The sequence below is a fragment of the Aulostomus chinensis genome, chromosome 7, assembly GCF_037954235.1.
Source record: "Aulostomus chinensis isolate RoL2024-O1b breed Wild chromosome 7, RoL_Achi_v1.0, whole genome shotgun sequence".
Taxonomy (NCBI): Eukaryota; Metazoa; Chordata; class Actinopteri; order Syngnathiformes; family Aulostomidae; genus Aulostomus; species Aulostomus chinensis.
The window spans coordinates 20,265,370-20,288,340 of record NC_141326.1 but is presented as its reverse complement, the minus strand read 5'-3'; the positions used below and the strand labels follow the sequence as shown (position 1 = coordinate 20,288,340).

At 41.7% G+C, this 22,971-nt stretch overlaps 2 protein-coding genes across 2 annotated transcripts; one reads left to right on the top strand and one right to left on the bottom strand.

The window, feature by feature from the left end:
- Nucleotides 1–13: 13 nt before the first annotated feature.
- Nucleotides 14–2,950, top strand: LOC147258946 (cholesterol side-chain cleavage enzyme, mitochondrial-like). The gene is made up of 9 exons (XM_086209068.1): nucleotides 14–423; nucleotides 640–795; nucleotides 886–1,085; nucleotides 1,172–1,375; nucleotides 1,512–1,672; nucleotides 1,769–1,935; nucleotides 2,052–2,130; nucleotides 2,209–2,400; nucleotides 2,484–2,950. The coding sequence occupies exons 1-9, from the start codon at nucleotides 161–163 to the stop codon at nucleotides 2,604–2,606; spliced, it is 1,545 nt and encodes a 514-aa protein (XP_086065194.1). The 5' UTR covers nucleotides 14–160; the 3' UTR covers nucleotides 2,607–2,950.
- Nucleotides 2,791–21,947, bottom strand: ccdc33 (coiled-coil domain containing 33). The gene is made up of 14 exons (XM_086209071.1): nucleotides 21,907–21,947; nucleotides 20,106–20,144; nucleotides 9,073–9,098; nucleotides 8,635–8,765; nucleotides 7,984–8,159; nucleotides 7,832–7,895; nucleotides 5,416–5,611; nucleotides 4,529–4,617; nucleotides 4,298–4,432; nucleotides 4,142–4,229; nucleotides 3,943–4,061; nucleotides 3,433–3,522; nucleotides 3,231–3,347; nucleotides 2,791–3,130 (listed from the first exon to the last, which is right to left on the bottom strand). Exons 4-14 carry the CDS (start codon nucleotides 8,677–8,679, stop codon nucleotides 3,077–3,079), a joined length of 1,173 nt encoding a protein of 390 aa, XP_086065197.1. The 5' UTR covers nucleotides 8,680–8,765; nucleotides 9,073–9,098; nucleotides 20,106–20,144; nucleotides 21,907–21,947; the 3' UTR covers nucleotides 2,791–3,076.
- Between the last annotated feature and the right edge of the window lie 1,024 nt (nucleotides 21,948–22,971).

Below are 22,971 nucleotides of genomic sequence, written 5' to 3'. Positions count from 1 at the left end.
TTAGCACAGTGCTACTGGTGTTAGTAACGCAGCTCACCAGGGGAGCCTTGATCAGCATAGTGAGGGGGGCTGACTATTTAGACCAGCCTCCTTCTACTGCGCCAGATGTCCCTGGGAGAATCAGAGGAGCGGCTTTAGCTTGAGTGATTTTATTGCTGGGATGGCCAGGTGGAGTGTGTGGTGCCGTCCCGTGGTGCTCCTGTCATGGATAAAAGAGCCGACAGGTATGCACTACAGCAGCAGCATGCCGGTGGTGCGACAGGCGTACACAGAGACCAGCTGCAGTGTTAAGCCTTTCAGTGAGATTCCGGGGCTGTGGAGGAACGGAGTGGCCAACTTGTACAATTTCTGGAAACAGGATGGTTTTAGAAACCTTCACCGCATGATGGTGCACAACTTTAACACCTTTGGACCGATTTACAGGTACAGGAGACACTTAGGGTACATCAAGACTAAATAACTTTGCATGACACAAATATATTAAGTAGACAAAACACTTAAAATTAAGTGGCATGTTTGACATGGTTTTCTTGTAAACAACATCCTTGTGTCAGACAATCCACAAGGCCAAGTTTTCCAAAAACTTAAACCTGATGTAGAACTGTTTTCTCACTCTCTTTCTTTCTAACTCTGCCTCAGAGAAAAAATAGGTTATTATGAAAGTGTAAACATCATCAACCCTGAGGATGCTGCCATCCTTTTCAAAGCAGAAGGACATTATCCAAAAAGGTTGAAAGTTGAAGCATGGACATCGTACAGAGACTTCAGGAATCGCAAATATGGAGTTTTACTGAAGTATGTGCTCTTCTGACTTCTGTAAATTCATGAGGACTGTCTTTCCAAGTCACCTACCTAGTTTTGAATTTACATTTAATCTTCCATCAGGAATGGAGATGACTGGAGATCAAATCGAGTCATTCTTAATAAGGAGGTGATCTCCCCGAAGATGCTGGAAAACTTTGTCCCTTTGCTGGATGAAGTGGGCAAGGATTTTGTTGCTAGAGTTCATAAAAAGATCAAGCGCACGGGTCAGAACAAATGGACCACAGACCTCTCTCAGGAACTCTTTAAATATGCACTGGAATGTAAGACTGCCTTTTATCTGTCTACACTCAGTTGAGATATTTTACTGGGGGTTTTAGTCGTCTCATGTTTACTCTGTCTCACACAGCGGTGAGCTCAGTTCTGTACGGGGAGCGTCTGGGTTTGATGCTGGACTACATTGATCCAGAAGCTCAACATTTCATCGATTGCATCACGCTCATGTTCAAGACTACCTCACCCATGCTGTACATTCCTCCGCGTCTACTCAGATGGGTTGGAGCCAAACTGTGGCGGGACCACGTGGAGGCTTGGGATGGCATCTTCAACCAAGGTATGACACTATGAATATATATACATATACTTTGACATGAACTGTTAAATAAACTCAGTAAGAGCACATCATTTAAGTTTTCTTTTGAAAATTACATTTTTGTAGTTGTTTAATCTTCTGTCCTTTGGCTCATTAGCGGACCGCTGTATCCAGAACATCTACAGGCAGTTTCGTCAGGAGCCTGGTAATCCAGAGAAATATCCAGGAGTCCTGGCCAGCCTGCTTCTGCTGGACAAGCTGTCCATCGAGGACATCAAGGCCAGCATCACCGAGCTAATGGCTGGAGGAGTTGACACGGTACTTAACAGTCTGTATACTGTGACTGTGCTTAAGGACATGCAAGGTGACATTAATATTGACTGTTCTGTGTTTGATTCTTCTGGTATGTTTCAGACTTCTATAACGTTGCTGTGGACTTTGTATGAACTGGCCAGATATCCCAACCTCCAGGAGGAGCTGAGGGCCGAAGTGGCCTCTGCCAGGGCTGAAACTCATGGAGATATGCTGGGGATGCTGAAGCGGGTTCCCTTGGTGAAAGGAGCTCTGAAGGAAACACTAAGGTGACGGAGAGGGGCGCATCTGATGTATTCTGTTCTGACAAGGCTCATTGTTTTTCCTTCATCTTACATCTGTTGTCCCAATGGTAATAACTCTCATCCTCGCTTTCATTCCTCAGGTTACATCCGGTTGCAGTGAGCCTGCAGAGATACATAGCAGAAGATATCATTATCAAAAATTACCACATTCCAGCCGGGGTAATTATGATTCTACATTGGAGCTTTTTCTATAAACTGCTCTTAGGTGCTCATCTTATTTTGTATGTTTATTTTTAGACGCTTGTCCAATTAGGTCTGTATGCAATGGGGAGAGACCCCAAGGTGTTCCTCCGTCCAGAGCAATATCAACCGTCTCGCTGGCTGAGGACAGAGACCCACTACTTCAGGAACCTCGGCTTTGGCTTTGGCCCCCGTCAGTGTTTAGGACGCAGAATAGCCGAGACGGAGATGCAAATCTTCCTCATTCACGTGAGATTCACTGAGATGAAATGTTCCGCATGTTTACATTCACTCAGCATGTTTACTGTCTGCTTTGCTGTCTCCTTTTGAAGATGCTCGAGAACTTCAGAGTTGAGAAACAGCGCCAAGTGGAAGTGCAGAGTACCTTTGAGCTCATTCTCCTACCAGAAAAGCCGATAATGTTGACACTGAAGCCTCTGCACATTAGACGGTGACATCAAGATTGAGAGAATGGCGAGTATAATAAATCAGGCTCGTTTTTATAGATGGTCATCAAAGATGTCTGCCAAGAGCACTCTATTATAAACACTGAATGAAATGTCCTGACAGCGAGGGAGAGAGATAAATAACTTGGTAATGTAATTAGGAAAAAAAGTGCTTTTATGAATTATCTCAGTAGCTCTGTAACAAGTCACCAAATTAATTACATGCGTTACTTCATGAGAAACAACGGACATGTGTCGTCTGTGCACATGCATCATGAATTGTTGCTCCATATGTACATTGCAAAGGTGTTTTGAAATTACCTAAAAGAATAAAACAATGCAACTGCTATGAATTGAGTCTTCATACATCTGCTTTATTACACATTTTAATATCTAAATAGACTTATTATACAATATTTGTAGCATTATGAAAAGATTGTCTTTGTTTTCCATTTCATAGGGAAACCTGCAATTGTTGATTATTTTGTAAGTTTCTGCTTCATCTGTCTGCTTTGCTGACGTGATATGGTCCTCTGTAAGAAGCAGAAAACAATAGAACATGTTTCAAATATTTTATAAATCATTACATCCAGCAAAATGCTCAAAAATGATGGCTAACTGCAGGCAGCTGACCGGAAGTGTCGTATGAAGAATTGTGGCGGACGTTCGTACAAAGCCGCATCTGTATTCATTCAATTTGATCAACAATTCCTGCCTCTGTCTCCCCCATGCCTTCGAATACTCCTCCAGCTTTTAAACGTGCAAACGAAGGACAAATACTCACTCAGCCATGGATGAAAAAAAGGATTAGTATGGAATGGTATCGTAGTTCTACCTGGGCTTCCAGTGTCTGGACTCTCGCCTCAGTCGTCGACTGTTTATTTAGCAAAGGCAGTCTCTCCTTGGTTGACAGTGACTCTTCTGTCTGAGAAGGACAAAAAAACAACAACCTTGGTTTCATTTAAAAGGTCCATATTATTAAAAAAATGTAGTTAAGTGTGCTTGTACATTTATATTTGTATATTTGTATTTGTCCCTCTTGAGGCAAACTCTGGTTATGGTAATGGGCTTTACGTTTCCGACACTCTCTGAATCAGTCGGCCAATCACAACAGAGGGGGCTTTTTCTGACGTAGAGACTGTTTGGATTCATGGGCTGCAGGGCTGTTGACTAGGGGCTTCTTGACAAGAAATGCATGCTAAGGTTGGTAAATACAACATGAAATGAAAATATTAAACTAGGAAAATGGCACAATTTGGCCCCTTTAATGCAACAGTTGTCACCAGGAGGCTTCACTTTGAGCTCCTCACTGATCAGTACCTACCTGTTAACGGTGTGCGAGTACCTGAGCCGACTGCTGCGTGATGACGTTGGCAGGTTGTTGGCGATTCCTGTCCAGTTCCTCTCTGAGACGAGCGTTCTCAGCCGCCAGAGCTGACTGTATCTCTAAGTTTCTGTGGTCACCTACAACACGAGGAAAGGTCACAAGGTCACTCGTAGCGAATACATGCTGTTCTCCAGATTCACTTACTTAGGTCACTCACCACTTTGCCTTTTCCCCACAAGCCGTTTATCCCCACTCAGGTTCTCTTTGAGTTTGCTGTCTAATGCCTTTTCCATCTTCTCGATGACCTGAAGATTTCAGTGTATCCATAAATCAAATCCCACATGCCAACTGGATAATGCAGCTGACTTTTCACCTTTCCCTGATGTGTCACTGTTGCCTCAAAAGCAGCCATCTTTGCCATGTGATGCTGCTGGTGCTGCAAACTCTCCTCCTGCTTCCGTTGCTGGAGTCTCTGCAGCTCCAACAGCTCTGTCTCACAGTCGTTTTTCTGTATTGCAATACAGAAACTACAAACATTACATATGTGAACATAAATTGTTGACTTTTCATAGGAGTTATGTGAATGTTTGATGTCTCCTCTAACCCTGATCAGCTCATTCTGCAGCTGTTGAATCCTGTCCCTCTGCGACGCCGCCTTACTGGTCTCGCTAGCTAGCTTGAATTTCAGAGAGGCTTCAAAGCAAAAAGAGGGCAAAACATACATAGCAGCATGAAACTGTATTTATAGTTAAAGGCATTCATACTGATTTTGTAGGCTACGCTCGTATGGTAATAAAAGTACAGCTTATTCTGTTTAAGATGTGAATGAGCACTGTAAAGTTTAAAACTCAAAAGCTCAATTTTAAGATGAATAATGTCATTTTGGAGGCTTGGACATTTTGAATAATGATAAATAAAATACCCATCAATAAGAACTTTGAAATGGAATGTATTTTCAGGGTTTTTTTGGGGGGGGGGGGGGGACTTAAATCTTGTCCCTTTGCTTTGATGCCAGCAAAAGAGACCTTCAGGAACATCCTTTCAGCGAGGGTCACAAACTGTCCTTCAGGAGATAAGGGGTGTTCTACCCACAGGGCTTATCTGGGTCCATGGCCCAAATGAGCGGCCTTATCATAAAACCAGCTGAAGTCTGTTTGGGAAGAGACACTCACAAGGATTAGCAAACACACAGTGAGCCACCTTCTACACCGCTACTTTATCTGCCAATGAAAATGCACTGAAATTCACAACAACACGGAGGGAAGGTTTAGTGTTTTTTAGGGTGACTAGTAACTTGTATAACGGAAAATCAGCACGTTTGACTATATTTTGTGCACATTTTTTGTCTGTTTGATACATCTGAGCAGCAAAAACATCATGTTTATATGAATGATTCTGTTGTTTTCAGGCTTATTTTAAGACCCCGAGGTAATGAATTGATGATATATGGCTGATGAATGAATGGAGACTTAGTGTTCTGAAGCGGAGCACCTATTTGATCAGCCATCTCAGCTTTGGTCATGACGTCGATGTTGGTATCATCTAGCAGGCTTCGGCCAAGGTCCTGGTGCAGGGACAGATCGCTGCGGAGCTGACTGTTTTCCCCTTCCAACATCATCACCTGTGTCCTCAGGGCTATGATGTCCTCTGCCATCTTACTCATGGCTGAACGATAGTTTTCCGTCTCCTGTTGGAGAGATGAAGTCTCACAGTGAGTCTACTTTATAGTTAGAAGTGTTGCTGAGGTATGAAGTCTCTTTTGAAGACCAAGTTCCTGTAAAACTCTGCAGTCTGAATTGAAGTGCACAGACACCAGGAGGAAACAAAAGGGTTAAAATGTGTATTATATGATCCTCTCAAAGGAAAATATAAGATTTACAAATAGAACATGTGTGTAATTTTGGGGAATTCACAAAGCTGTTCTCAAATACCAAGCAATGTGAACACGTTTGAACAATTTTACGAAAGCACATGGTTCATAATGTTATTTGAATGCATATTAATTCTTTGCATGCACATTTTGACCTTCAGCTTCACAGGAAGAGCACGTTTGCTTTTGCTTCCTGCTGTGCAATCAAATCTGAACATATATGTGTTTGCTGTATCCGTGTCCGATTGTTAGATGCGTGTGTAGATTGCCTGACAGGCGCAGATCAGGATACAACTGCTTTTTGAGTATTCTGACTCATTACAGTTTAATGATTACAGTGTCAGAAAAAATACAGGGTATAAAATTTGAAACACACACGCAATGAAGCGCTAACCGTGTTTTACAATTGTTCAAGTCGTTTGGTGTTTGAGTGTGGAATAAAAAGTATTTTTGAATCACTGCGCACATTTGTTAATCTTAATATTCATTTGATGATCATGTAAAATTATGTCATGCCTGACTATTATGATTATTTACTCTTCATACATAGACGAGTTAATACATCGAGGTGTCGTGTTGTGTTTGTCTTCTTTTATAATAATTAGAATTTGCCAGAAAACCAGTGAGACTTCATTCTAAATGCTACCACTAGATGTCTCTTGCACACCATCTGAATATACAGTCCTCTTGGATGTAATGAACAGCATATTTCCCGAAGTCTGAAATCTGAATTTGAGAGCGTCTCAGCAACAAACATATATTGCATGATCAGTTTGTCACTAGGTTCAGTGCCTGAATGGATAATTGATTTCTCTTGGTTTCAGACAGGCACGTAACGTGAAATCACGAATGGGATGTACAGTAACTGCAGTCAACCAGAACATTATGCCATGAAGAGAGATGCTCCTGTAATCCATCGGCTACGTTCAGTGTACAATGTGCTCATGGATCCAGCATCTCGAACCCAATGGGACAAAAACATTCAATCCTGTAGAGCTTTAACCAGGGATTGTGGCTAAACCCTGACACAAAGTCATCCTGTCAACACTGAAGCAGAACTATGGATACGTGAGAGAAAAACTGAATTTCCGATTTTGCAAAAATACTTTACAATGATTTCTTTTACATTTTCTTTGTTTTCTGTTTTCTTGTTGTCTAGATAAACAGACCTGAATCCTAGTTATTGTTGCTGCCCTCTGTTATCAAGGTATTTCTCTGTGTACCGCATGTCTCCATGTTGTCCGAGAGCATGCATTTGCTTATTGTTCTCTGCTCGGTCACATGCTCTGCCATCAAGTTGAATAGACAGAAGTGAATGGGGAGGGAGACCACGGTCCAGCTGCATGTATGAAGGGGGGGGGGGGGGGGACAATTATGGGATTCCAATCTCAGATGGTGTGGTTGTGGCTCCCATGGGACACACGAGTGAAATTGAGCATCTAATTGAAAGGGCAAAAAATGAGGTGACAATCATGAGGGTAGATGAGATGGAGTCTCTGCTGGGGGGCTGACAGGAGGGATGGGTGGGACGGCTCCCCCCGACGAATCTGGTAAGTCTCCTCATATAAAAGGAGTCTTTCTGCCTGTGAATACCAGGGGGTGAAGACATTAGTGGGGCCTTGCTGTCCTACATACTGTCACTCTGGAGGACAGTTGTCTCTCAGCCAGAAGACAGCTGGAGCATGAAATGTGTTTTTTTTCCCATGACAATCATAAAGCTTGAACAGTATTATCCTATACATGCCACTTGTTATCATATCAATAAAAAAAAATCACAGCAAATCAACTTAAAACATACAAGGCAATGTAATAAGCTAATTAAATCCATGCATTAACTTGAATAAGCAGTGAATGCATTTATTGTTGAAAAAACATTTCAAAGTGGAAGAAATGTTAAGATATGAATAAATGAATGAATCACACCTTAACAAGTTTCCATCCCATCAGCTCATCCCACCTCAGTTCAATGTGCATTTATTCTACATGCTGCCATCTTGTCTCTCATCTCTAAACCTGACAGCATTTATGTGCAGTTACCTTTATTTGCAGGTCCTTGATCTCCGACGTGTGGGGGTCATTCTCAAAGTCACACAATGGGGGTCTAAAAGCAAATTTAGTAAAGATGTCTTATTAGTCACATGTATCTATAACATCGGTTTTTATTCAATTACTTTGAATATCTCTCTCACCGTTTGCGTGGGTGACAGACTTGATATGTGTGGTTTATGTTGGGTTTGTTATCCTGAGGTCTCTCCTGGTCCCGTTGGGCTGCTCTGGTCTTCCCTCTATTGGGAAGTTCACGAGAATCTGACAGAATCTGTGCCAGGGCGTTATGAGGTGGGAGGTTGTATCCATTGCTGTGATACTGGAGAGGACATAGTGAGTTACAGCCTTTCTAGAAACCATATCAACTCACTATACAGAGGTGAGCGACAGCATCGAGATGAACTCAGTCTTCCATCAGCATTAGAGACAACTAGATGGAGTCTCTGACATTAAATGTAAAAGTCATATTTCCATGGAAAACAAATGCTTTCATCCAGGAATAATGTAGTTCTGATCTCAATACTCCCTGTACTTGTGTGTACCCTGTAATACCTCTTCATCCCTTCAGCATAACGACGGTTACATCACTGCTCACTCTCTATAACAAAAGAGCTCGCAGTCAACAGCCCTGCAGTCCCTCAAGTATCAGCCTTGCACACACAATGTACACTCTCAGACATCGTAGTTGCCAGGTAGCACAAATTCAAAGCTATAACATGAAATAGTCATTATCTTTTATCCTCCCACAGACTCTCCCTCCAACACCAATGCCTCCACGCTGTTAGACAACCTACCTGTGTACCTGCAGCGCCGCAGCCTGATTTTGTCTGTTTTGACATCGGTGACAGTCCTCGTTAGAGAAATGAGCACATGGTGAATGATGGTGGATGGGAAAGTCGTCTGTCATCAAGATCGAACAATCAACCTGTAACCACAACACAAGCCATGGCAACCTTTTGACGACAGCAAATACATCATACTGCAGTATCCCATTTCACACTCAGGGGATGTAAACAAACAAAACTGCAGTCAGCATTTCTGAAGTTTTGGGTTGGATTTAATAGTTTACTGAAAAAAACCTTATATCTATGGCAGGAAGCAGCACATTACAATCAGTGCAGTCAAAGGGGGGTTCCTGCTCAGTGGTCACAGCTCTCAGATGAATTCTCAGCCTGGATGAGCAGATTGATGGCAACTGACTAGTGGCTTGGAAGTGTGGTGTTGCGCAGCACCTGTGGCTCCCTCGGAGACATCACTCCTGGAAGAAATCACTGTTAAGAGTGTAAAGAAGATGTAAATCAGGAAGAGAGGAAGGTGGTCACAGGATTAAAGGCACATTTCTGGGAAAGATAAAACAATTAAACCTCCGCTATCAAATCTACGAAGCGGTAAATGACTGATTGAGTGTGTGCCCGTTTGCAGAAGTTCTAATTGCAATTCTACCACAGCACATGCTAATACGCTAATGTATTCAGAACTCTAAATTGCTGTTGATCAATACCCGTCTTGCAGGGGACCTCATTAGCAGTGACAGCTGCAGGATAGACAGTCATTGATGACTGAAGATCTAAATGAGACTAAATAATAAATGTGGGGGCAAGGAGGAAGTGTCATCAGTGATGTGAACCCTAAACTATCAGCACATGCTTGGATGTTGTAGTGAAATAAATTAATGTTGTGTCCAGCTTTCTGTTGACTTATATGAGAGGCTCTCTGTTTCAGGATGCATGCAAACAAAACTCACTTGAAAAACACATGGCTGCGATGAAGAAAAATAAATTACCCTCAGTAAAATCTTAAAATGCAAAACCTTTACATTTATTTCAAACTGGGACAATGCCAATCCTGATTTACCAACCCCAAATTTGTAGGTAATTACATTTAATTTACGAGTTATAGATAGAAATCTTTTTACTAATTACTAACTAGAATGACATGCATCACGTCTCTGCTACATGTGATAATCACACTCTTTTTGTCCTTTAGATAAATATTTTCCTAACTGATTGCTTTAATACACTATGAATAATTCACTGCATGCTTGCAGCTATGTGCTCGACAAGAAGACGTATAATCTCCCCTAATCCAACAAGGGAAAACCTGTGTGAGTGAAGACTCACTAATATCATATTATCATGCATGAGATTGCTCAACAAATTTACAAAATCCTCAGAGCAAAATCATTCATATTCATATTTTGTACTTTGCAGTTGCCACTCGTGTTCAGAATGACTGTGACCCGGTTACATGTAATCTGTAGAGAGCTGGGAAGAGGAGTGGCTCAAAGGGGGGGGGGGGGTGTAGTGTCAGTATGTGGCTTTCGCTAACATCATCAGAATTCAGCACACAGCCTGTAAAATGCAGCAAATGGGCTCTTCATTGGAGTGACAGCTCAGAGTCCGCTGCCACCCAGAGCTTCAATTAGCCTGCCAGAACAAGGCAGCTCCCAGGAGTTTTCCCCACATACCACCTTTCCTTTCCACACTTTTTATATCTCTGGCTTCACTCCTTCAACTGACCCAACCATCACTTCTTTTTTTTTTTTGTTGGCACATTCGACCTCTGTATCCTCCCCGTCTTTCTTTTAGACAACAGCACCACCCTCCTCAGTCCTCCCATGCCACCAAAATATCAACCCGAGTGGAAATACTTGTGGAGCGCTAATGGACACAGAGGTAAAAGGGGTGCAGGAAAACTGATGGCAACTGATGCAGAAAAAAAGAAAGAAAAAGAGAATAGCACAGCAGCTGTTCTGTGGGTCACCTCAAGAATTCAGCAGCGCTCTGTCGCCTTCTCAGTTCCTCTTTTTGCTGCTGCGATGGAGATGTTTGTAATTAGAATTAGAAGAAGGAAATCATTGTAAACTTATGGCATTAAACAGATGTTTGATATTTTTGTTCATTGATATCTTTATTACGTACAGATCATAGAAAATTTTCACGAGATATAAGTTTGGGAGATATTGGTAATTTTTCAAAAATATATAAGCATCAATCGTAATCTGTTCTATTTTGATCATTCTTATGAGCTTTTCTTGATGTTTCAGGATAAAAAGAATTTTTTTTTTTATATATACAAATATTATCAAAATTGGTAAATATTTCTTTTTGGCCATAATCAATTGTTTAATAATGGCAAATCTGATGCCAGCAAAAAAAAAAAAAAAAAAAATCATTATAGTGCATCCCTAATTCTGTCATTATTGAAAGCTAATATTAGTTTGTAAATATGTAAATTATGTATTTGTGTACAAAAAATAAAAACAATAATTGTACACTGAATAAATTCTGAATTTGCCTTTGAAATTAAGTCAGACAATTTATGACGACACATCTGATCAGATTTGGACTGCACGGGTAAAAACATAACATTAACAAGTTAAATTCAGTTTCAAACAGCTGTGACATGTAGCAAAAAAAAGGATTATTTGGCTTAGCTGAGCAAATGACATTTGTTGAGTATGGAATCATATCAGTGCAACGTCAGCAACACAAAGTGACTTAAGGAGTGAGACTTTACTGGCTTTTACGTTTTTTTTAAATGGAGGTATGTGTGTGTGTGTGTGTGTGTGTGTGTGTGTGTGTGTGTGTGTGTGTGTGTGTGTGTAAAGGACAACGTGAAGCTTTGACTCAAGGATGTCTGAGGTCGACGGTGAGAACAAAACCAAGGATTATCACTAAATCAACGTCTGTCAGTTTCATTTACGCCACCGTGAGACCGCAGTGTTCCATAAACACACAGCAGGATCGGCCTGCAGAATAACGAATCACGTGGAGGGCATCCAAACACTCTGATGGGTGATGGAAAGAAAGCTAAAATATCACTTTCAAACAAATTCAGAATTAGGACCAACTATTGTCCTTTTTTTCTTTTCATGACACATTACTGATGGTATTTTTGGTGTCTTTCCTGTTATTGCATAGCACTTTCCTCTTTCTCATATTACTTTATAAGTAAAACTATATACTACAGTATACACAGCTTCCCTCATGCTTTTTATGAGAATATGAGCCAGAACCTGTCTGGTTGAGTATCAGAGGTTATAATAGAATGATGAGCAGCTGTGGTTCCACTATTTGTTTACTGAAACTGACAGACGTTGATTTAGTGATAATCCTTGGTTCTGTTCTCACCGTCGACCTCAGACATCCTTGAGTCAAAGCTTCACGTTGTCCTTTACACACACACACACACACACACACACACACACACACACACACACACACACAAAAAATGATGGAGGCTGCCATGCAAGGTGCTGCTGACCAGCTATAAGAGGTTCAATTTTTCCTCAAGGACACATTGTCTCTGGGGAACGAACCTGTGACCGTCAAGTTACTAGTTACTCTACGCTGGTTGCTCTGCCTCCTGAGCTGCCTCAAACTCACAATTTACTGCTTAATCAACATCAGAGGAACTGAGATGTTATGTGGGGAATCATGCCAGCCTCCAATGTAGGCTCTTCAAGTACTAAATATTTTAAAATCTAGTCAAGTTTTGAAGGAAAACACAACATTTTTATCGTGAAAGTTTAATATCTAATCTTTAATCTTCAGTAAATTATCTGTGATTCTTGTAGTTTTCCTGATTTGAGCACCCACAGGAGGTGAAGCCTCTGGGGACTACGAGGCAATCTCAATCAGGCCTGAAGCCTTGGCGACAGCAGACTGGATTTCCAAGCAGCAAGTATCAGTCACTGCTTTTACCCGCCGGCTCGTCATGACCTTTCTAAAATGCTACAGTGCAACCAGCGCTTAATGACAAACACACCAGTTGACATTTACGGGAGCTCGTTCAGACACACATCAGACCACGTATGTTATTTACACCCAAACGTGAATGCTACGGAGATAAGCATTGGAATTAATTCAGATTTTTGGAGAAATTAGTAGATCGCAGATGAGAACATAAAATCGGAGTTGAAGCTTGGTGTCATGTTTTTTTGTGTTGGTGTTATAAAAATAATATTTTTCCTCCGCATTAAAAACATCACATTGTTTCTAATTATGTGAAAAGAGCATGAAGATTGATGAAGTCGTTGTAAGGGGAGCCTGCTGTGTAATACATCATTCCTATTTTGGCAGGACTGTCACTGGGATTGAATTTACATCAGCAGTGGGACATGTGATGCAATGATGTCAACACCCAGCTGCACACCCCTTCCCCGAAATCACAGGTCTGAGGTCAGTCAACTGATGTGATTACAAAGCTTAGGAGGAAGACAGTGGCTTCCTCCTCAGCTCCTGTCAGAGGATGAATGTGTGGAACACTGAAGTCACCCAAACAGGCTCCACATGATGACCACATAAATTGCTCCCATTTCATTGTGTGCTTAACTCTGATGAAAATGGCTGTTTGGATTGCGGTTTTAGAATACGTTCATCAGTCATAGCATCTATACAACCTTGGAGAACGACATTTATCATGAGCAGAGGAGAATTAATGGCACTAACTCGGGGTCCATCAGAAGGTTAAAGACTTACATTAGCTTCATATCGATCAATGGGAGCAAAGGCACGAGGTATTGTCTTCTCTGGCTACATCATTTACATTTCTAAAATCAGATAAGAACGCAGAATGAAGACGTTAACCCTTCAACCCTTTCTGTGTGGGACAATACCCCAGTTTTAAGTGACCAGGCGAGGCCATTCAGCAGGGTTTAATGATGGACAGCCTGAATAAATGGATGGATCATAGCTCCATTAGCCGAAGCTGAGCTGATACAAGACAAGCTAGACAATAGCTGACACGGCCTGAACAGCTTCATTATGAAGCAACTTCTGTATTCAGAGGGGATTGCACATTTAGCTGAGGTGGGAATAACTGGAAAGATTTTTCTATTCAATCTGCTCCAGCTGTGGAGTCAAGATACAAGCTTCTGCATGGTACTTCAAACACCCTCCCAGTCCAACCCTGCACACCAGAGCGGAGCCAAAGAGCTCCCTGCATCCCCACTCTGCTCTTATCAGAGAACAACAGGAGAGGGAGGTAAACAACGGAGGAATTAGCCATAAATAAGCCTGCTAAGAGCTGCCTTAATGACTCTGCTGCGTGTTAAAAGAGTCGGTGCAGTTCTCCGGGAATGCCTTTGAGATACATTTAATGACATTTACTTAACCCCCCTAACAAAAAAATTCACATTTTCTGCTATTATATTATTTTTAATGTTTTGTCTATGGTGGTTTCCAGTCCAAGCATGAACAATAAACACATGCTTGGGGCCTGTCAGAAAAAAAAGCTGTTAGAACCTTGGCTGACGGTGACCCTCAGTGTTCAAGGTCTCTAAACCAAGAAGCTCATGTGTTTAGAGTCTGACTGAACCGCCCACATTCACGCCCCCCCCCCCCCCCGCACACACACACAACAGGTTCAGTTTGCTCTATAGTCTTCCTTTCTGCTTTTGTCTGTCAAGGCCAGCTTATTTTGCATCAATTTTGCAGACATTTTAACACCCAGTGTGTGTCGGCTTGGTTGATTACAGATCTTCAGTTTTTGGGACAAATGAAATAATGAGGAGGAGATCTTGCTGTGTGTACACATGCACAGACACAACCAAGAGAAAGAAAACCACAAGAGTGTGGAAGAAATACTGTACATCTTTGTGTGAAGAGGGAAGCCAGATATTCGTGTCATGAACATTGAAGGGTTAATCTGTATGAAAAAAACTGGTTTAATTAACAACAGTCAGTCCACAGGTTATCTTCTTCACAAGCATCAAACAGAAGACAATTTAATCAACATAAAAATGTGTTTTTACTGACCGTAATCAACAGCGCTCTTCACACTAACAATACCAGGCCAGTAGATGTCACTGTGGTCCCACCTCCAGACTGACGCCAGACTGACCCACACTAACCTCTGTTCTTGGAGATGCTGAGACACTGGGATGTTCAGTAGCCATGTCTAAACTGCACAGCTGAAATATGTGGCTCTGGAGCTATTTACAATTCAGGACCAGTTCCACTCTTCACGTCCCTCCGTCTGCAGTACTCTCCAAACACAACAGTGCCCAGCAGCAGGGGGCTCAGAAATTACTGTACACTGCAGCTCTACTGGAGAGAGACGGCATACATTATACTGCATCTGCACCTGAGGTCTTACCTGTAGGGACTAGCACATCCCTGCCTCTAAAATATACATGAAGGATTTCACACATGGTTACTGTTAATACTGAAATAATTGCAGAGGGGGTTGATACTCTGAATCCAACTGAATTTCAACAGATGTCATGCATAAGGTGATGTTATTTTTAGACAGCAATAGATGAGGCCGCGCAAAGAGATATGAAGAAGAAGATGCTATAAACTCCCCCTGTCATTCTATTTCCTCGTCAATACATGACAAAAGGTAAAGCGGAGGCATTACTGCGCGGCAGATTTACCTGGCTGCTGCTATCAAGCTCGTGTTTGCTCAGACTGATGGAGGGGAAAGCAATCAGACTCTTCTCAGGGCAACCATCAAACAAAATCAATACTATATAAGAAGGCCTGATGAATTTGAAATTTGTACACAGAGTAGATATTGATCTGTCTCAATCAAAAGAAAAAAAAATGCAGATTTACAATCAATATTGAAAACCGTACCGTTAGAATCTTGGGAGAAAGGTTCATTAGAGTTTCAAGAATGATAGCCTTATCTGAAAAAAAAAAAGATTCATTTCACTGGTGTTGTTCATGGGCAAAGCTGATCATCAGACACACTTTAGGCGACACAGCTTTGATACTGGAAAAAGCAACAGCAGGGCTCAGAAAGCACAGCAGGGCGCGGTCTTGTCGGGGAGCGGGGGGGGGGGGGCGCACTGGTCTGCCTCAAGCAACAGAGATGGGACGGCCTGAATGCTAAAAACCACCACACATTTGTTGCAGTAATGGAATTGGACCACAGTCAATATGGCTATTAAAAAAATAAAGAAATTGCAGTCCCATAGCAGAGTGCAATAAAGAGGAAGAAAGGCGGTTGTTTAACCTTGATATGCTTGAAGTGACACACTGGTGGAGACACATCCTGTATAAGATCCAAACTACCAACCCTCCTGTCCTGTTGCCCATCAAAGTGAGAGCTGACTATGTGCTGGAAGGTATTCTCCAGACTCCTGTCTAATATCATTAGGGGCGGATACACTAATCCAGCTGTTCTCCACAATTACATTTTAGCCTCTTAGACATATCTGACCCAAGTTCACTGCAATAGTGCTTTCCGGGCACGACTTAATGATTGAGTTACTAACTGAATAAAAGAGTCCAGTAAAAATAGTAACAGATCTAATTCACATGCAAAGGCTTGGATTTCATACAGGAAAGTCAGAATACAGAATGGTAACAGTTTACCTCTATTTCACTAAGAAAGTTAGTCAGGGAACACGTGTTCAGAATAGTTTATATACACAATACTTCTAATAAAATAATTTAGGATAGTCAATGCATATTTAGCAGGTTATAAATGTATTTAACTCATTAGAGGGTAAAATATCAGAGGAAGTCTTGCATAGAACGATAAAATAGATGAAAAAGGTTTGGAATCAACTGTGGAGTTTATTCAATGGTGCAGAGATCCTAGAATATAAAACAGCTTTTACATTTAATGATTAAAATGATTCAATATATCATTTCCTGTATAAGATGCCCTTTGAAATACAAGAACTGCATTAAAGTTTAGAAGTTCAACTGGGGCACAAGAGACATCTTTATTTAAATACTCTCGTACGCTGGCTCAGACAACGGGATGAGGCTGCATGCGTCTCAGAGGCAGACTATCTGGACTCTGGTCCGTTGCAATTTGAATGGATCTCTCATTAACCTGGCATCTGGAGGCTGTCTAATAAGCAGACTTCTCCTTGAAGCACAACTCCTATCTGTCTGTGCCTGGGCATGTTTGCAGAGGAGCAGGGAAAAAAGCGATGGAATACAAGGCTGTAATCTATGCGCAGTCACACGGTCCTGTCTTTGTCTTCTTCATATTTGTTCAGTCTGCTGGACTGGGTCAGCCGCCTGGTAATACATCGAGGATTTTACCTTGTGATCTATCAAATACAGATTAAACCTGCTATTGATTCTAGTTTTAATCCAACATTAAGATTAGTCATTTATGCTGATTGTCTGACAACATCAGTGACAACATCTGCAGAGATAGTAAAGAGCTGCAGTGACTATGAGCCTCTTCAACCAGCAGCAGGCAACTAGTTGCAATGACCCACCCCCCCCCCAGCTGCCCCACCCCCCCACCCCACGGCGCTGTCCATGGTGCTGACGAGAACAAAAGCATCAAAGCTGAGCTCCTCTCCATGCTCCTCTCATATGGGGAGGGGCTGTGCAGTGAAGGGGGAGGCACCATGTGTACTTGATTCAATTAGAGAGTCTGTGAGGCCTCCCCTGGGAATAGGCTGCAAAGACAGCGGCTGCAGGCCCATCTAACAAAGACGTTCAACCCACCCCTTGCCCCTTCTGAATCCACCCCATTACTCGACCCAGTAAGTGTTGATCATCTCAAACAGTGTCTTCTTCACCGACACGAAGAGGAGCAGATCTTGTGTTTGGAACACTAAAGATCACCAAACCTTTCAGAGAGGACGGAACTATTTGGATCATTTCATCAGTGCTGCACGTTCAATGTGCACCAGTTGCGTTTGCAAGTTGTAATTACATTTCTGTAAAAGTTATTATGTGCGTCTCCCTGTCTGAGCCACTGCAGCACAACAGATGCTGACGATGAAATGAGAAAATAAACCCACAGCAATATCTCTCTCCGTCCAAGCTGAATGTGTGAGAGCATCAATAGGAAAAATATCTCTGTCCAAACATCTGTCGGATCCACCGTCTGACTCACTCCACTGCATGTTTCAAAGTTTCCTCTGTATCACCCAGAATAAGCAGAACATTTTTGGATGTCAGTCTGATAAATTTGCTCCGTCGACGTCGGTCCTCTCCTCTGCTGGCGCTGTGGAATGCAGCAGATGTTTGTTTTTCTGCATGTTGTCAGAGTTGTTCAGAGGCAACAGTGGGATTTCAGAAGAGAAAAAAATAGAACATCTGCTCACTTTAATCAGTGCCACGCCACATCTGTCAACACTGATCTGTTCTTCTTGTTTCAAGATCACTATACAAAGATTAGATACATAGCACGATGAATAACATGTTTTCAAAGTAGCAGTACATGTGGACCAGAAAGTGTTAGACTGGTGGGATATACGTTGTTTTGATCCCTCTGGAGGCTTTTCAAGCTTAATGAAACATAAAGAAGCAAATCAAACCCGAATGATTCTCTTTTAATCAAATCTTCTTGATTCGCACAAGTAACTACCAATTTGTTATCACAGATGAACCGCAATCAGATGTAGGAACTGTAGTCCTGACAGTCACACACACATCCCCCCCCCCCCCCACACACACACACACACACACCTGCTCATGCGCATGCAGTCGCCACCAACCTGCAGTCTGACAGCCACACCTGCTGTGCTCTGGGACCACTTGGCTATTTTAGCAATCATTGCCATCATAGGAACCAGAGATAATTACACAGTTTCCACCCACCCGGCTGGTCCGCCTCGCTCAAACAGTATTGCTCCAGTGCAGCACTAACACTTGTCTAAATGAATGCACAGCACTTGAATGCACGACTGACAGTGCCCGTTTATTCTACCGTCCAACTGGAAGAAAAAACAAATTCATTTGGCACTTTCACCCCCCCCCGACCACCACCATGAATAATGGATTCCTGTTCCCTCAAACCACAAGTCCCACCCCAAAATCAGCACCATTACTCAACCCTCTTTACATGATAAACAGTTGGAGTTAACAAGAGTTTGATATCGATGTGTGTTGAATCTATTCTCGTTTTAAAAAAGCCCATTTAATTTGTCTTGAAAAAGCATCCATTGAATCGCTTTCAATTTAACAAAGAAGTACAACTAAAAAATGGGTGGACTGTGCTGGGAGAAGCCAACAGAGGCTTTATCTTTCTATTTAAAAGTCAAGTTCATGGTGCTTCTGTTGTCTTTGTTCTAGTTTGTGTTCTAGCTGTGTCAGAATAACAGCTCTATGACAATTATCACTTGTGCACACAGATCCCAGTGACACCTCTTCTTCTCCCGAAGGAGCAGACAGACTTTGGGCTTTACGCTCTCTAGTGTGCCATTATATTTATGTAAATTAGACTCAAATCAGGGGGCATCCCTTCCTGTTAGCGCTAATTAGCCTTGAACGCTATATTGTATACATTATGTATGAACAGCCCCTCTCAAGCAGCTATACATCATGACCTTGAGCACAAGGCCGAGTTTGGAAAAAATAACGTCTTTTTTTTAGGATATTCACGATTTTTCTAAAGTAAGTTAGCCAGATAGTTAAAATTTTACTTCTTTATTGTCATTTGCAGTATAATGTTGAAGCGAAAGCCGAGGGAGTTTTTCAAAATAATTGACCGAGAACAAAATAAAGTGAATGACACACAAGAGAGCCATCTCTTGTGTGTCATTCACTTTATTGCACTCTTCCTTCCACTGGCAGCAGAGAAATCTATTAATATCATATGGCTGCAGCCTGCCAATGAATCAGGTCTCATAAAGGGACCTCGCAGTAGGAGAGTGGCGGACTGGGAACATGAAACACATCACATTCAAGTTTGCCACTTTATGTCTCAGAGACAGTAAATGGTATTTTCTATGATCCAATAAAAGAAGGATGCATTAAAACAATAATGTTGAAAAGAAGCTACTAAACATTCATTTTTATTGCCTCCTCTACGCAGGTAGCAGCTGTAATTCTTTAGTAAGTGAGCTAAGAAGTGAAGCCCGTGGCTAAAGGTGTATGGAAAATATGATTATATGAGGTAGGTTAGTTTAGCCTCTTGTATTTTTCACTGCATGCTTGTGTCTGCACATTGAATTTGAATGATTTTGCAAAGAAATGATTAAATCCTTGAAATAGAAAAATGTATAGAGTTGTTTTGATTGTCGAGTCCTCGGACTCACAAGCTATGCGTATTAATCACACTTAAGAGTGTTTCTGACAGAATAAAAACGTTGATGATGTCAAATAATCAGTGTACGACAGTGTGGGTGTGAGGTATCACATTAGAAACAGTTACCTAAGCTAGCTACGTGCACTGTATGTATTGTCCATTTATGACTAATCCCTAATAAGCTATGAAATAAGGTTGTTGTCATAGCAACATACTTTAATCCTGGTTAGGTGACAAATTGTGTTCCACTTAGACAACATAGCTATGAAAAGCGATTAGAACAAAAGTAATTATTCTCCTCGCTCACCCTTCTCTCTCCACTTGCTCATCTTCTGTCGTCAGCTTCCTAAAGTAGAAACATCACCGACACGCAATGTTCAAACATCAAACTGATATTCAAGCTGCTTCAACATTCACAATTTAGCAAGAGTTGACATTTGCGCTCTGTTGTCTGTCTGTCGACTTGATTAACTTTCGTTCCCATGTTGTCAGGGATTATCAGGAACTCCAGCATCGACGCAGCAGCTCTGTTAAACATGGCAGCGCAGACATAGAGAGCTGTGCTTCCACACAAACTTCATCTCTGGGGGAGGCGTCCTGGGAGCAAACACACGGGAGGAGCACGGCAACGCACAACAAAGACTCGATGTGGCTTCGGCTTATATCTGGATTCATGAAAAATTTTAAATAAAATGGATTACTGAATTAGGCACAGCTTGTCTGGTTTAATAAAAGAGTGGTGGGTGAGAAGGAGGTTTGGGTGAGGGCTTGACAATCAACAGTTGGCACAGCGAGGCTGATCCCAGCAGGCAGTGCTGTTGTGGCATAGCTGGGGCGAGAGCATGCCCAGCACCTGGCTAGTGTCCTGAGGGGAGCTGGCAGATGGTACTGACACTGGGGTGTGTATCCTCATAAAGAAAGCATAAATAAGCTTTTCTCCATGGGAGTGCATGCAAAGAAGGGGGCACCCGCAGGTGAGGAGAGCAGGCAGTGCCAAGGAGAGGCTGCAATAGGGCGGACTGGGAGGGCCTCGAGGGGTTGCAGCGTGCCTTGGGCAGACAGATGTTTGAGCTCATTGAGGCTTATGCACCAATATGCATAAATTCATGTCTCCTGCCTATTGCACTTTTTTTCTACCTCTTGTATGTCTAGTTAGTCATTGCACATAGTGAATATAGTACATTCGGCCAGGCTGAACTCCGTTTAGACAGACAAAAATACTGCCAAGAGTGTCATTTACACACCACCTGATGAGGGCTTATCCATGGAGACCTTTCAGCTTAAAATGTCACTGGAGCGCACATAAAGGTCACCAGCAACACTGGCTTCAGAGCCTCCTATTGATTCCCAATCTACCTCCATTATGCCTGGCAATTACAGATGCAACTTAAAATCCTAATCATGGAAATAGATTCAGTGTGACTTGACTCGTAATGTAGTGCCAGCGCATGTTTAATTCAATCTAAGGTCAGGGAGTCCTCTGTGAGATGCAGGACACATGAGCCTTATTGTCCCACTGCTCATCAGCATGTGCTGTGAATGGATCGCATCAAATATTGACCATAGGAATATTACATTTATTCCATCTTTGGCCATTAATTTCAAAATGAATTAGGTATACAATCAATGAGAAAACAGACACCACACAAAAGACAGAGAAAAATCTTTGACAAAATACAAGGTATAATGGTAAAATGGTGTCTTTGGTCACAATACAGCTGAGTTTTTATGTATTTGATATGAAGACATTTTGGTGTGTGATTTGATTCCCACTGGGGCACCACGGTGCACCTGCTGACATCATATGCCATCTCAATGTGTGCTCACTCTCAGAGTGACTTTGACCTTTGACCACCAAAATCAGTTCACCCTTGAGTCCCGGTGGATATTTGTGGCAAATTTCAATACATTTCCAAAAGGTGTTCTGGAAATATTTGGATCATATGAAATGACACTTCAAATGAAATATGACACTGACGTTTGACCACCAAAATGATGGCAGTTAATCCTCAGGTCTGATTCAACATTTTTACCAAATTAGAAAAAATCCTCTCATGGTGTTTGACGAGAGTGGGATATCTGGATGTACAAATGGAGGTACGACCAACCTGAAAACACGCAGAGGCATCGAAAGGCTTTTCAGGACCACAGTAGAAACTCAGAGGACAGCAGAACCTTAGAGGACAGGAGAAACTTAGAGGACAGCAGAACCTTCGAGGACAGGAGAACCTTAGAGGACAGGAGAACAGACGATAACAGTTTTTTTATGATCAAATGATTTAGAAGTGTAATTACATACATAATGGGCGCAGCACCAGCAAAACCAAATTATCTTCAGTTTTTTTTTAATGTCACTTACATCATACAGATGAACAATAAGCTGCATATTTTTGTATTAAAATGTATATATTTAAATACATATACATACATACATACATACATGTATATATATACATATATACATTCATACACACAGATATACATACACACAGATATACATACACACATATATACATACGTACATACACATATATACGTATATAAATAAACACACATATTATATATATACATATATATATATATCTCCATCTATATCTATATCGATATCTATATACACACACACACACGTATATATATACTGTATATATATATATATATATATATATATATATATCCAAACAAAATCATACCATCGTGGGAATGGCCTTATGGAGAGGAGGGTGAGTGTGTAAAGTGGCCTGTTGCCTGCTTGAGCACAGATGGTGGCAGAGCAGGATGTACTGACCTGTACTTTTGCCCATATGAGCATGCATGTGCGTGCACGCACGCACACACACACACACATGCACACACACAACATCTATCACATATGCATGGATGCATATGTAAACATTGCACTCTTATATGCAAACACACACGGCGGAGGTGGTTTTACAGCACAGGATGTGACATCGACACAGGCTGGTCATTTAAGAAGGTGTCACATGTGTTTGGCACCAACCAGGATCAAAACCCATCACACTTTTACTCCTGTAATCAAAATTGCCTTTTTTCAATTGTAATGTTAGACATCCAGACATGTCAGTCAAAGCCTGACTGCAGTTCACAGAGACGTACAACGCCACACAGGATAATTAGTGAGCCGGAATGATCAATATGCCATGCATGGGGGT

Coding starts and splice junctions, on each gene's coding strand:
- ccdc33 (XM_086209071.1), bottom strand. CDS start 8,679: ATGTCAAAACAGACAAAATCAGGCTGCGGCGCTGCAGGTACACAG. Junction 5,612..7,831: donor TCAAGGACCTGCAAATAAAG/GTAACTGCACAT, acceptor TCTCTCCAACAG/GAGACGGAAAACTATCGTTC. Junction 3,131..3,230: donor TTCTTCATACGACACTTCCG/GTCAGCTGCCTG, acceptor TGCTTCTTACAG/AGGACCATATCACGTCAGCA.
- LOC147258946 (XM_086209068.1), top strand. CDS start 161: ATGGCCAGGTGGAGTGTGTGGTGCCGTCCCGTGGTGCTCCTGTCATGG. Junction 796..885: donor AAATATGGAGTTTTACTGAA/GTATGTGCTCTT, acceptor ATCTTCCATCAG/GAATGGAGATGACTGGAGAT. Junction 2,131..2,208: donor ATTACCACATTCCAGCCGGG/GTAATTATGATT, acceptor GTTTATTTTTAG/ACGCTTGTCCAATTAGGTCT.